This window comes from Amblyraja radiata, chromosome 19 (assembly GCF_010909765.2).
Source record: "Amblyraja radiata isolate CabotCenter1 chromosome 19, sAmbRad1.1.pri, whole genome shotgun sequence".
NCBI classification, from domain to species: domain Eukaryota; kingdom Metazoa; phylum Chordata; class Chondrichthyes; order Rajiformes; family Rajidae; genus Amblyraja; species Amblyraja radiata.
The window spans coordinates 20,656,181-20,671,723 of NC_045974.1; the positions used below are offsets into that span (position 1 = coordinate 20,656,181).

Below are 15,543 nucleotides of genomic sequence, written 5' to 3' on the forward strand. Positions count from 1 at the left end.
GGAACTGAGTTGCCACCTTAAATCCTCATTTATCCTGCAGTCTCTGACACAGAAAGTTAGATGTAAAGGGACTAGAGACCAGACTTCCTTCCCCCCAGCCTTGCAGTGCCAAGATGCAACAAAGATGGAAAAGGTCAACTAAGAATGAATTCACAACAGACCCAAGCATTGGCCTTCATCAGTTGGGAATTGAGTATAGTAACTGGGACATTATGTTACAGTTGTACAAGATGTGGCTGCACTTGGAGTATTGTGTTCAGTTTTGGACACCCTGCTATAGGAAGGATGCCATTAAGCTGGAAGTAGTGCATAGAAGATTTACGAGGATGTTGCCAGGACTCGAGGGCCTGAACTATAGGGAGAGGTTGAACAGGCCGGACTTTACTCCTTGGAGCACACAAGGGGGATCTTATAATGGTGTACTATGGAATAGATAAGGTGAATGCACAGATTCATTTTCTAGAGCAGAGAAATCAAGAACTGGAGGACATAGGTTTAAGGTGAGAGGGGAAAGATTTATTAGGAACCTGATGGGCAACCTTTTCACACAGAGGGTAGTTTCTATGGGTTATTGATAGGGGACGATCAGCCATGATCACAATGAATGGCGGTGCTGGCTTGAAGGGCCGAATGGCCTCCTCCTGCACCTATGTTTCTATTTTTTCTATGTTTCTATGGAATGAGCTGTCAGAGGAAGTACTTGAGGCAGGTATAATAACAATTTTTAAAAAGATGTTTGGACATTTTACATTGGACATGGATAAGAAAGGTTTAGAGTATATGGGCTAAATGTGGGCAAAAGGGATTCATCTAGATGGCCATCTTGGTTGGCATGGAGGAGTTGGGCTGAAGGGTTTTTTACACTGTGAAGTTAGGCAGCTCCCAGTGAAGGAGAACTTTGGCAAGCATTCATTCAAAGTTCTCCCTGAACATGTCTTCTGGACCTCCTGAACGCACAGCACACTTCAGGGCTTGAGATTCTGAAGTTCTGTGTAATCCATCTTGACAAGATCAAATCTATACAGAGTGAAACTCCTCACCACTGTCGTGTGAATGTGGTGCAAGGGGGTGAGACAGGAAGACTGGAGTTCCGACATTTCTTCTGAGCAGGTGCTGACTAAGTGGGCTGTCTGGGGACCTTGCCCTGGCGCGTTTAAAAGGACTGTGTGGAACAGGGTGCTAAACCCTCAGGATTTCCATACAATAAACGCTAGAAAAATTCAGAGCAACACAGCCGCAGACTCGGCCTCCCTTGCTCCTCGAGTTAAAGAGTTTCAAAGATTAAAATGTTTCCAACATCTGTATGGTGTTGTCCGTTCTCCCTGTGACAGAGTCCACGCCCACTAGCGATCACCCCACACTAACACTACCCTGCAGACTTGGGACAATTTACAATCTTTACCGAAGCCAATTAACCTACAAACCTGCACATATTTGGAGTGTGGGAGGAAACTGGAGCACCTGGAGAAAACCCACGCGGTCACATGGGGAACGTACAAACTCCGCACAGACAGCACCCGTGGTCAGGATCAAACCCGGGTCTCTGGCGCTGTGAGGCAACAGCTCTACTGCTGCACCACTGTGCCACCCACAGTGTGTTCCTGCATGGTAGGCTAGTCTGGTTGGTTAAATAGCATGCGATTCAGGAAGAGCTAGAATCCAGTGAAGGGCTTGCTCTGTGACTCCATGAATCCTGAACTGTAAGCATTTGATTGTTTACTCATTTCCACCACATCCAGAACCAATGTACTCCCCGGGCTGGTGACACAACAACAATTAGCTAGTTAGTTTACTTAATTGTCACGTGTACCGAGGTACAGTGAAAAGCTTTTTTGTTGCGTGCTATCCATATTGTATTTCATGTATTTTCGTTCTGAATGTGTGGGTTTGTTGGTTGTTGGCTTCTGGACCTGAATTTCCCTGAGGGGATCAATAAAGTATTTCTTCTTATTATTATTATTATTATTATTATTATTATTATTATTATTATTATTATTATTATTATTATTATTATTATTATTATTATTATTATTATTATTATTATTATTATTATTAATATTCTTATCCCGTCAGCAGAAAGACTATACGTGATTACAATCAAGCCGTCCACAGTGTACAGATACAGAATAAAGGGGATACATTTAGTACAAGATGAAGTCCAGTAAAGTCCAATTAAAGATAGTCCAAGGGCCTCCAGTGAAATGGATGGGAGGTCAGGACCTACCAGGGGAAGATGTTGGACATGGGACGTAGAAACATAGAAACATAGAAAATAGGTGCAGGAGGAGGCCATTCGGCCCGTCGAGTCAGCACCGCCATTCATTGTGATCATGGCTGATCGTCCCCAATCAATAACCCGTGCCTGACTTCTCCCCATATCCCTTGACTCCACTAGCCCCTAGAGCTCCATCTAACTCTCTCTTAAATCCATCCAGTGATTTGGCCTCCACTGCCCTCTGTGGCAGGGAATTCCATAAATTCACAAGGAGGGGTGGGGGGTGAAATCTGGGAAGATCCTTCCCTACATCCTGTAAACCAAGCCAGGAGATGGCGGGCTCCCCAGTTGGATGTGATGTGGCCGTGATGATGGTTTCTCTCCCACAGTGTCCGCATTTACCAAGAAACCAAAGGCCCTCGAGGTGACCGCCGGGAGCCTGGCGGAGTTTGTGGCTGAAGTCGGCAAGGCAGATGCTAAAGTCAAATGGCAAAAAGACGGCAAAGATATCCAAGCCAGCGACAAGCACAGGATCACATCGGAGGGAGTGCAACACAAGCTGGTAGTGAACAACGTGACGAAGGATGATGAGGTGGGGTACGCCGTCATCAGCGGAACCTCCAAAGTCAAATTTGAACTCAAGATCAAAGAGGAAGGTAGGATTGGAACGAGCTATTGTGGAAACAAAGAACCGCAGATGCTGGTTTACACCAAAGGTAGACACAAAGTACTGGAAGATCAGGCAGCATCTCTGGAGAATAAATATAGGTGATGCTTTGGGTCGGTCTGAATTGGGCCCTGATCTGGATCGTCACCCATCCTTTATCTCCTGACCCTGAGATGCTGCCTGACCCGCTGAGTTACTCCAGAACGCCATGTCTATCTTTGGAACAAGCAATTAATGTCATTAATTCCCTTTGTTCAAATGTCAAAATTGTTCAAATTGTTTTTCTGACTTTTCCCATTTTGATATAAGATCTTCAATCTGAAGCATGGACTCTGTGATCAAACTGAAGAAGGGTCCCGACCTAAATCGTCGTCTGTCCATTCCCTCCACATGCTGCCTGGCTGACGGAGTCCCTCCAGCACTTTGTGTTTTGCACAGGATTCCAGTGTCTGCAGTCTCTACTATTTATGTTGACCCTGTTTCTCTCTCCACTGACGCTGTCTGACCTGCTGAATATTTCCAGCAGTTTTTTGATTCTCAATCATGGTCTGATCACTGTCAATCTTGTATGAGATTCCTGTTGGTACAAAGGAAACGATGTTAGAAACATAGAAACTAGGTGCAGGAGTAGGCCATTAGGCCCTTCGAGCCTGCACCGCCATTCAATATGATCATGGCTGATCATCCAACTCAGTATCCTATACCTGCCTTCTCTTCATACCCCCTGATCCCTTTAGCCACAAGGGCCACATCTAACTCCCTCTTAAATATAGCCAATGAACTGGCCTCAACTACATTCTGTGGCAGGGAATTCCAAGATTCACCACTCTCTGTGTGAAAAATGTTTTTCTCATCTCGGTCCTAAAAGATTTCCCCCTTATCCTTAAACTGTGACCCCTTTGTTATGGGACATTGAATAGTACAGGGAGCTGCGATTCATGCAGAGTGCCCGTGGGTTGTCTGGATACTTCACTTGTGAATAAGTAGAAACAAGGAACAGTAGATGCTGGTTTTATGCCGTTATGGAGTAACTCAGGCTGTATCTCTGGAGAACATAGATTGGTGACGTTTTGGGTCGGGACCTTTCTGGTAGGTCCGGAGTCTGAAGAAGGGTTCCGACCCAAAATGTCACCTATCCTTTTTCTCCAGAGATGCTGCCTGACCCGCTGAGTTACTCCAGCATTCGGGGTTCAGACACAGCCTCGTTGGGGTGACATCAATACATCACCAACTTAGAAAGACAGATGATCTGGAAGGGAATCTGCAAAGGGGCATTGGCTCTCTGTCCCGCCTGCCCTTGTCCTTTTTGGTGGGAGAGTTGATGGGTTTGGAAAGTGCTGTGGTTAGACTTTAGAGATACAGCACAGAAACAGGCCCTTCGACCCACCGAGTCCCACACCAACCAGCGATCACCATGTACACTATCCTACACACTAGGGAACATTTTACAATTTACAGAAGCCAATTCACCTACTGTATGAACCTGCATGTCTTTGGGATGTGGGAAGAAACCGGAGCACCCAGTCGAAACCCACATGGTCACGGAGAACGTGCAAACTCCGTACAGACAGCACCCGTAGTCAGGATCGGACCGGTGACTCTGGCGCTGTGAGGCAGCAACTTTACTGCTGCGCCACTGTGCCACTGTTGTCAGAGTTGCCTGGGTGAGCCTCTCCACTCCACTGATGCTACAGGGTCACTGAGTCATAGAGAGTCATAGAGTAATACAACGTGGATATGAGCTCTTTGCCCCAACCTACCCACACCGGCCGATATGTCCCATCTGCATTAGTTGTACAATCTTGCATTTGGTCCATATCCTCCTAAATATATCCTATCCATCTACTGTCCAAATGTTTCTTGAACATTGCAATACTACCTGCCTCAACTACCTCCTCCAGTAGTTTGTTCCATACACCCACCACACTTTGTGTGAAAGATTTCTTACAGTCCCCTGGTGTTGTTGAAACCAGTGACAAAGCGCTCTCCCATTCTGGCCTCTTGAATATCCCCCAAAATATAATCACTCTGTTATTGGCAGCTGTACCGCCAGCTGTCCGAGCCACGAAATTCCCTCCCTAATCCTCTCCATCCCTCTTACATAGATACGAACATACGAATTAAGAGCAGGAATAGAATACCCAGCCATAGAGCTGTACGGCACCAAAACAGGCCCTTTGGCCTACCTAGTCCATTGCGCTAGTCCTGTTTTCCTGCATTTGGCCCATATCCAACTAAACTCTTCCTATCAATATATCTGTCCAAATGTCTTTTCAAAGTCGGAATAGTATTCGCTTCTATAGCTTCCTCTGGAAGCTGATTCCATTCACGGTGGCGCAGCGGTAGAGTTGCTGCCTTACAGCGAATGTAGCGCCAGAGACCCAGGTTCGATCCTGACTACGGGTGCAGTCTGTACGGAGTTTGTACGTTCTCCCCGTGATCTGCGTGGGATTTCTACCGAGATCCTCGGTTTCCTCCCACACTCCAAAGACATACAGGTTTGTAGGTTAATTGGCTTGGTAAATGTAAAAGCACACTCTAGTGGGTGTAGGATAATGTTAATGTGCGGGGATCGCTGGTCGGCGCGGACCCGGTGGGCCGAAGGGCCTGTTTCCGCGCTGTGTCTCTAAACTAAACTAAACTAATACTGACCTCCCTCTGTGTGAAAAGTTAGTCCTGAGGTCCCTCTTAAATATCTCCCCTCTCACCTTTACCATATGCTCTCTAGTTTTAGAATCCTCTACCCTGGAAGAAAGACTGTGAGTGTTCACTTTATCCATGCTACTCGTGATATTGTACACCTCAATAAGGTCATCGAGTCAGAGAGTCATAGTCATCCAGCATGGAAACGGACCATCCATGCCAACCAAGATGCCTCATCTATGCTAGTCCCATTTGCCTGTGTTTGCCCCATATCCCTCTAAATCCTTCCTATCCATGTGCCTGCCCATGTGCTTTTTAAATGTTGATATAGAACCTGCCTTAAGTACCCCCTCTGGCAACTTGATCCATATACCCACCACCCTCTGAGATCACCCCTCAGCCTCCTACACTCCAAACAAAAAGATCCCAGCCTACCCAACATTTCCCTATAACTCAAGCCCACAAGCCCAGGTAACATCCTGGTGGATCTCTTCTGCACCCTTTCTAACCTAATGACATCCTTAAACCACTCAGGCCCATGCCCCCATTCAGAAGGGTCAGGACTGATCAGATTGTAACTTCCCCCTTTCCCATCTGCTCCCAGTAATCTTTCACCCTCTTAGAAGTCGCCTATCAGAAGTCAAACCATTTATTCCATGCACATTCGGTCTCCCTCGCTCCACGAGGTAGAGCATTTCAAAGATGAACATTTTTGCTACATCTGTATGGATTTTGTATGTTCTCCCTGTGGCCGCGTGGGTTTTCTCCAGGTGCGCCGGTCTCCTCCCACACTCCAAAGGCGTACAGGTTTGTGGGTTAATTGCCTTCTGTAAATTGTCCCTAGTGTATAGTAGAGAACTAGTGTATGGGTGATCGCTGGTCAACGCGGACTCGGTGGCCCAAAGGGCCTGTACCCGCGCTGTATCTCTAAAGTCTAAAATCTTCCTTGGGTGGCTCCTTGTTTTTCAACTATGCTCGTTATTTCAGAACCCATTTCTTTGACCAAGCCTGACCTTAAATGTGATAAGATTTGTTAGCTAATGCCCTTGGTTTTAGTTTTAGAGATACAATGTAGAAACAGGCCTTTCGGCCCATCAAGTCCATGCTGACCAACAATCACCCACGCACTAGTTCTATGCTGCACACCAGGGGCAATTTACAAAAGCCAATTAACCTACAAACCTGTACATCTTTGGAGTGTGGGAGGAAACCAGAGCACCCGGAGAAAACCCACGTGGTCACAGGGAGAACGAGCAAGCTCTGCACAGACAGCACCCGGCGTTGAGCGCTGTGAGGCAGCAACTCGACCGCTGCGCCACCGTGCCGCTCCAGTGAGTCGCCTTTGACCGATGTACAGTACAGGTTACGGCAAAGGAAAGAGAATGCTGCTCAGAGTGAGCGAGCCGACCAGTGATCTATATCGAGCCATGCCGACTGGACACAATTCCTCTCCATTTCTTCTCAAATACCTCACGGTGACAATCAGCTGTGATATTCAGCGCTGGGGTCGAGTGTCAATGAATTCCACGCTCCTTGACGGAAACCTGTCCTGGATAACTGGATGATTACCAGGGCAGAGGTCAGGGACCATAAATCAGGTGAAATTGAAATACTCGCTCAGATATTCCTATTCCTATTCCTATTCCCGAACGGAATCCAGTCCGTCAGGAATGTGTCTTCAATCTATGCTTCTCTTCTTCATGTATATATTTAGACTCACCTTAATTATGTCTGCGCTGTTTTTCTTAACGACTTCCCATGCCAATAAATTAAATATAGAAGCCGCAGCATATAAGAGTCTGTTCCACCCATTATCTCTGTACTAGCTTTCTGAAGGTCCAGTTGTGATTAATTGTGTAACCCCTGGTTTGGTCCGTAATCCTGTGAGCTCCTTACCCACCACAGACATGCTCGGCCATGATTGAATTGCGAAGTAGACTTGATGGGCTGAATGTCCTAAATCTGCTCCTGTAATTATGAACTGCAAAAGTTATTCCTGGGATCAGTTTCAAATCTCAATAAGCCTCTGAGTGTAAATTTTCTCTTCACCTCCCTTGTAAACACTTTGGCAAACCATTTTAAATCCTTGATCTCCTGAGTCCACAGTCAGAGAGGGGATTGCTCTGTCAACTCCACCGGCGGCTCGCGACAGCCTAAACCTACCACTGGTCACCTTCCCGATAAAGACCGGGCCTCGCCTTTTCTCCCTCCTCTCATTCCCAGTGGTCCCTAACTCTGGAATGCATCTCCTCTTAATCCCATCACTTCCAGAACATCCGCTCCAAATCCCATCACTCCCAGATCACAAAGTAACTCAGCGGGTCGAGCAGCGCTTTGGAGAACTCGGGCTGGCATGACGGCTCAGTGATGGAGGTGCTACCTCACAGCACCAGAGACCCAGGTTCGATCCTGACTACCAGTGCTGTCTGTACAGAGTTAGTAAGTTCTCCCTGTTACTGTGTGGGTATACTCCAGTTTCCTCCCACACTCCAAAGACATGTGGTTGGTAGGTTAATTGGCTTCGGTAAAGTTGTAAAATTGTCCTTAGTGTGTAGGATGCTGTTAGTCTACGGGGTGGATCGCTGGTCGGTGCAGACCCAGCGGGCCAAAGGGCCCAAGGGCCCATGTCTAAAGTAAAGTCCAAAGTAAATAACATGGATAGGTGACGTTTCAGGTTAGGAAACTTCTTCAGAATGGAGAAAGGAGGAGAATTTCTTCAAAGTAAGTTTACCTTAAAGAGTTTTCACAACGGATCAGTGAAATGTATATACAAGGAACTACAGATGTTGGTTTACAAAAGAAGACACACAGTGCTGGAGTAACTCAGTGGGTTAGTCAACATCTCTGGTGAACATGAAATCAGAGAACTGGAGTACTGCAGTCTGTAGAAGGGTCCTGACTGGAAACAGCCTGAAGATGGGTTCTGATTTAAAACGCTAACCTATCCATGTTCTCCACTGATGCAGCTTGACCCGCTGAGTTACTCCAGCAGTTTGTATCTTCTTTTGTAGACCAGCATCTGCAGCTCATTGTTTCTACACTCAAGCTCACATCTGTTCCCCGATCCCATCACTCCAAGAACATTGGTTCAAAAATCCCTTCACTCCCAGGATAGCTGTTCCCGAACCCATCATTCTAGCACACATCTACTCGCCAATTCCACCGCTCCTACGAGACATGGTCCAATTACACCCTGGATATCTCAGATGGTAAAGTGCCTCCACCTCTTGGGGGCCATGGTTCTTGCCCTTACACCTTCGTCCCTTTAATCTGAATGTAACAGGGAGAACGGCGCTCGGGGGCAATTGCAATGTCCCATTATAGAAACATAGAAACATAGAAAATAGGTGCAGGAGTAGGCCATTAGGCCCTTCGAGCCTGCACCGCCATTCAATATGATCATGGCTGATCATCCAACTCAGTATCCTGTACCTGCCTTCTCTCCATACCCCCTGATCCCTTTAGCCGCAAGGGCCACATCTAACTTCCTCTTAAATTTAGCCAATGAACTGGCCTCAACTACCTTCTGTGGCAGAGAATTCCAGAGATTCACCACTCTCTGTGTGAAAAATGTTTTTCTCATCTCGGTCCTAAAAGATTTCCCCCTTATCCTTAAACTGTGACCCCTTGTTCTGGACTTCCCCAACATCGGGAACAATCTTCCTGCATCTAGCCTGTCCTTATGAGAAAGAGCGCCACTTTTTCCCAACAAGGAGCACATCCCATTCCCGTGGGAGAGGGAGAAGGGCAGAAACTGCTCCTGGGAATAACCTTTGCTCTTTTGAAAATAAGAATGGTGGGAAGGTGAGCCCTGAAGCCCTGACTTTCCGGGCTCTGCTGGGCTTGTGGATAAAGCTTGCGTCTCATTAATGTTGATCCCTGGTTTAAGGTTCCCAACTCTCTGGAAATTCAATCCGCAATGATTCAATATCAGGCTCGAAGTTCTGGTGATGCTTTTCTATTATTGGACGCTGCTTGTTTGAGTTTGACGGGCCTTCAGCGGAGAAGGCAAAGATGCGACGGCATCGCGCTCCTCTTTCCCATTAATCTTGTCAACAGCTATTAGACCACGTCAAACCCAACAGGCCACTAAATACTTCAACAGCCAATCCACTGGTCTTGACTAATGGCAGAACTGGACCCCACTGGGATCAGTCAGAGAGCTTGTAGGATTTAATCTTTACCAGTGCGGTTTATAGATAGGAATGAGCTTGCAAGCAGGCATCTCCATTTGAAGAGGAACAGCAGGGCGATTTCATAAGAATGTGCCATGATAATTATAGACTTGGGTGATTTAATGTCCGATAGGACCCAATGTGACCCTGAAAGGTCCCAGTTTCTGAAAGAGACACAAAGTGCTGGAGTAACTCAGCAGGTCAAGCAGCAAGACGATTGAGGGGGGATTTTATAGAAACTTACAAAATTCTTAAGGGGTTGGACAGGCTAGATGCAGGAAGATTATTCCCGATGTTGGGGAAGTCCAGAACTAGGGGTCACAGTTTAAGGATAAGAGGGAAGTATTTTAGGACCAAGATGAGAAAATCATTTTTTACACAGAGAGTGGTGAATCTGTGGAATTTTCTGCCACAGAAGGTAGTTGAGGCCAGTTCATTGGCTATATTTAAGAGGGTTAGATGTGGCCCTTGTGGCTAAAGGGATCAGAGGGTATGGAGAGAAGGCAGGGATGGGATACTGAGTTGGATGATCAGCCATGATCATATTGAATGGCGGTGCAGTCTCGAAGGGCCGAATGGCCTACTCCTGCACCTACTTTCTATGTTTCTATGTTTCTGACGAACATGGATAGGCGATATTTCGAGTCACAAACCTACCTTGACCCACTGATTTACTCCAGCATTTGGTGTCCTTTTGTGTATTAACCAGCATCTACAGTTCTTTGGCTTGACCTGGCCTCTGGGAAGTGAATTTTGAATGTTCCTGGAGGAGCCATAGAAACATAGAAAATAGGTGCAGGAGGAGGCCATTCAGCCCTTCGAGCCAGCACCGCCATTCATTGTGATAATGGCTGATCATCCCCAATCAATAACCCGTGCCTGCCTTCTCCCCATATCCCTTGATTCCGCCAGCCCCTAGAGCTCTATCTAACTCTCTCTTAAATCCATCCAGTGATTTTGTCCCCACTGCCCTCTGTGGCAGAGAATTCCACACATTCACAACTCTCTGGGTGAAAAAGTTTTTTCTCACCTCAGTCTTAAATGGCCTCCCCTTTATTCTAAGACTGTGACCACTGGTTCTGGATCGCCCAACATTGGGAACATTTTTCCCCAATTGTTTCCCTATAAAAGATAGGAGTAGAATTAAGCCACAAGTCTATTCCACCATTCAATCATGGCTGATCTATCTCTCCCACCTAAACCCATTCTCCTGCCTTCTCCCCGTAAACCTCTGACACCCATACTAATCACCCGTTCTGATCCTCTTTGCAGATGGAAAAGGGAGTCCTGAAGTGCCCGCTGCCCCCACACCAGCAGCCCCAGCAGCCCCAGCAGCCCCGGCAACTCCAGCAGCTCCGGCAGCTCCAGCAGCTCCAGCAGGTGAGTGAGACAATAATCTAACTCAATCTAAAAACAAACTACTGGAGGAACCCAACGAACTGAGCAGCATCGGTCGGTGGCAAGCAGCCTGGCTTTGTACTCCATTCCCTTTCCCCCACGCTGGTAGAGCCACTGCCTCACAGCGCCAGAGACCCGGGTTGGATCCTGATCTCGGGTGCTGTCTATGTGAAGTTTGCACGCTCTCCCTGTGAGCGCACAGGTTTTCTCCGGCCTCCAGTTTCCTCCCACATCCCAAAGACTTGCTGGGTTTGTAGGTTAATTGACCCTCTGTAAATTGCTACTAGGGTGTAGGGAATGGATAAGAAAGTGGGATAACATAGAACTAGTGTGGACGGGTGATCGATGCTCGGCATGGACTCAGTGTGCTGTATCTTTTAATCAATCAATATCTCTTGAATTCCCCCGTCCAAAAACCCAATGGTCTTGGCCTTAAATAACTGGGTATCCATGTCCGTCAGTGGTCAATTCCAAAGGGTCGCATTTATCGGAGGTTAAACATTATCCTTCTCTCAGCCCTAAATGATTGACCCTCCCTTACCTGCAACTAGAAACATAGAAACATAGAAAATAGGTGCAGGAGTAGGCCATTTGGGCCTTCGAACCAGCACCGCCATTCAATATGATCATGGCTGATCATTCAAAATCAGTACCCCGTTCCCGCTTTTTCCCCATGATTCCATTAGCCTTAAGAGCTAAATGTAACTCTCTCTTGAAAACATCCTGTGAATTGGCCTCCACTGCCTTCTGTGGCAGAGAATTCCACAGATTCACAACTGGGCGGAAAAGTTTTTCCTCATCTCAGTCCTAAATGGCCTACCCCTTATTCTTAAACTGTGTTCTGGACTCCCCCAACATTGGGATCATTTTTCCAGCATTTAGCCTGTCCAATCCCATAAGAATTTTATACGTTTCTAAACATATTCATATTCTCCATATTCTCTCCATATATATAACTGTCCAGTCAATGACAAGGAAGCCTCGGCATCGACCCTATTGAATCCATCAGGGACCTCTGTGAGATCAACTCTGTTGCTCAAACTCCAAAGGCCAAGGTCCAAAGACAGCTCTTTCACCGCACAATCCACCTGAAGGACTCATTTTTGTTTTTGTATCTTCTCCAAGCCTGTCCTTGACCAAAGGTGTGTGGATGCACGGGGTAGGATCTCAGCAAAGTTCGGAACTACCTTAACATGACTTCCTTTCGCTTGTTAGAATTCCTAAAATGCAACACCTATTAAACTCCATCACCCATTCCTCAGCCCACCTGCCCAACCGATCAAGAACCTGCTGCAACTTTTGACAAACATCTTCACTATCTACAACACCACCCATTTTAGTGTCATCTGCAAATTTGCTAGTCATGCCTTGTACGTTCTCATCCAAGTCATTGATATAGGTCACACCGAATTCCTGAACAATCTCAGCAAGACTTCCTTTCACATTCCAACCCCTCTGCAAAAAATAAGAGCATCTCAACATTTGCTCCCCCATTGCTCGTGAAACCTGCCGAATAAATCTCTGTATGAAGATACAGTAAACCCTCACAATAATGTACTTCTATATAGTGGATTTTGGTTATAGCGGACCCGATGCTACCCAAGTTACCGAATGAGCTGGCATCACGTGGCATGCTTCCTGTTGCGGGAGCGGAGAGAGCAAGCAGCAAGAATGCGTCGTGAGTACCGGGCATGTCCCTGGTGCACTGCTTGTAGGACCGGGAGCTCAGCGGCTCCTCAGCCTGCGAATTCCCTCTGGTTTAACCACCCCTCTCCATCACCCATCAACACCGTTTTTCTTCCCTCCCAAACTTGGGTTAAACTAGTTAATATTTACCCACCTTACTCTGTTACAGCAGACAATCGGAAATAACAAACGCCGTCCCCCTCCCTCCTGCGATCCATTAGAGCCAGGATGTATTGAGTAAATCTGGGGTTAAATTAGTACCAGGGAAGACAGAGAAGTAGAGAAAGTTCCAGGAGAATGAAGCATCTCAGTTCTGACGAGAGGTCTTCAACATGAAACGTTGCTGCTTCCTACATCACCTATCTTCTGCTCTTTGTGAGGAAGTAAGCTTTTCTACTAAACGGACCATCTTTCGGGTTAGGACCCTTCTTCACAGTCAGACCCGAAATGTCGTAAGATTCTGAAGACGGGTTCCAACCCGAAACGACGCCTGTCCATTCCCTCCGCAGATGCTGCCTGCCCCATTGAGTTCCTCCAGCACTTTGTATTTTGCTCAAGATTCCAGCGTCTGCAGTTCCTTGTGTTTCTTGTTCAAACGTTCAGGGGGGGCTTTAAATGCTGCCACATCCTGGCAATGACTTTCAGGGGAAAGTCTCGTCTTCCATTTTACATTCTAAGATGTTTTAGTTATTGCAACTTCTTATTTCTTATTTTATTATTGCAAACCCCACAGCGTACCATGGACTAAAAACCCACCGGAGTTGGAAGGAGGTAGTCTCAGTGAAAATAGTCGCTCAGCCTCTAAGTGCTGGAGTAACTCAGCAGGTCAGGCAGCATCTCTGGAGAAAAATGATAGGTGACGTTTCAGGTCGGGACCCTTCTTCAGACATGAGGTTCCCAACCTGAAACGTCGCCTGTCCTTTTTCACCAGAGATGCTGCCTGACCCATTCAATTACTCTGAACTTTGTGCCTATCTTTGGCATAAACCAGCATCTGCAGTTTCTTGTTTCTACACTCAGCCACTGTCGAAGATACAAGGTGGGGGAGAGGTTGACCAGGCATGCTGCTCCAAACAGATTGGTTTAATGAAACAATAAAATAGTTACACTGGTGACTAATTTATTTGCAGAACAAAAAGAGAATGTTGCAGCCAGCTCCCCAGGTAAGTGTCCAACGTCTTGTGGCATTGACCCCAAATCTATTAACCCTTTGTGGTATTATGCAAGACTTCTTGTTGTGTGGCACCATGTTCAACTAACTGGATCTCCCATCTGTTTTACTATCAGGAGTCCCCTCTCTCAACCGATAGTGCTGGTATTATTCTGGTTTGTTGTGTCCGTCCCTCTAATGTTCCTTCATATCTCACAATGTTCTTCAGACGTCGGACTGTGGGAACCATCTTCCTGTGTGCAAACGAGAGTGGAGGGGGTTAACTGCACTGAATGGCCGGTGTTTGATACATTTGTTCTGATTGTCCACTGGACTATTTCTGTCACACAGGTTAACACAAGGTTGGCAAGCTGGTGTACCTTTCGATGTGTCTTGAGCGAGAGACTGGGTTTTTGGGGGTGGGGGGGTCTTATACTGAGAAAGTGGGGGAGGGGGGCACTCTTTGTAATCCCCACCTAATGCTCATGAATTCATGTCATAGAAGCAGAATTAGGCCATTCAGCCCATTGAGTTTATTCCGCCATTCAATCATGGCTGATCTATCTTTCTCTCTCAACCCCATTCTCCTGCCTTCTCCTCATAATCTTTGATGCCCTTACTAATTAAGAACCTGTCAATCTCTACTTTAAAAAATACCCAATGACTTGGCCTCCACAGCCAACTGTGGCAGTGAATTCCACAGAGTCACCACCCTCCGGCTAAAGAAATTCCTCCTCATCTCCTTTCTAAAGAAAAGTCCTTTTATTCTGAGGCTGTGCCCTGTGATCCTAGACTCTCGCACTGCTGAGATCGCTATTGAAAACAAACCGATGATTACCTTGATTAGCCCTTTCACTGGACTGTGAATTACCCTCGGTTCCGTGCAGGGGAAGGTCTCTGTCCCAGGGGGTTGGGTGGGGTCGTGGATCAAGGCCCTTCCAGGCACTCCCAAGGCAATGGGAATCAGACGGCTCTTTCAAGGCCAAGCAGGGGTTAAAATCCCATCCATTCCCGGCACGTGGGACTACTTCCAAACTTCCAAGGCCAGGATTGACCCGAGGCATGAGTGGAAGAGAGGGTCTGGCCGTTGCAATTCAGTTCTGGACAAACTCGCCCCAAGATTTGACGACTGCTCTTCAAGGTGGTTTGTTTCATGCTCAAGATTCCAGCATCTACATTTCCTCTTGTCCTTGGTGTGAATGTGTCTAGGGTTAGTAGACCATTCTTTTTTTAGTTTATTACTGTCACGTGTTGCGAGGTACAGCAAAAAGCTCTTGTTTGTGCGCTATCCAGTCAACGTAAAGGCAATACATGAATACGATCAAGTCATCCACAGTTAAACGATAATGGGTACAACTAAAGTCCAATTAAAGATAGATCAGAGGTCGCCAAATGAGGTAGATGGGCGGTCAGGTAGTTGGTGAGAGGACGGGTCAGATGCCTGATAACAGCTGGGAGGAAACCGTCCCTGAATCAGGAGCTGTGTGCTTCCACACATCTGTACCTCTTGCATGATGGCAGAGGGGAGAAGAGGACATGACCAGGGTGAGACTGGTCCTTGATGATGCTGGTTGCAGCATGAAGTGCTACTTTCCAACCGGCTCTTGAA

At 46.8% G+C, this 15,543-nt stretch overlaps 1 protein-coding gene across 15 annotated transcripts in view; it reads left to right on the forward strand.

Annotated features, from left to right (window-relative positions):
• The window catches only part of mybpc1 (myosin binding protein C1), a 94,474-nt gene that overhangs the window by 11,888 nt on the left and 67,043 nt on the right, over positions 1-15,543 (forward strand). For 9 of the 15 annotated variants that reach the window (XM_033037911.1, XM_033037914.1, XM_033037912.1 and 6 more), the window contains exons 2-4: positions 2,605-2,871; positions 10,973-11,080; positions 13,915-13,947. In XM_033037911.1, the coding sequence (XP_032893802.1) occupies positions 2,605-2,871; positions 10,973-11,080; positions 13,915-13,947 (408 nt within the window). Of the gene's footprint in view, positions 1-2,604; positions 2,872-10,972; positions 11,081-13,909; positions 13,948-15,543 lie in introns of all 15 variants that reach the window. The other 6 variants (XM_033037919.1, XM_033037924.1, XM_033037922.1 and 3 more) reach the window with 3 other exon arrangements.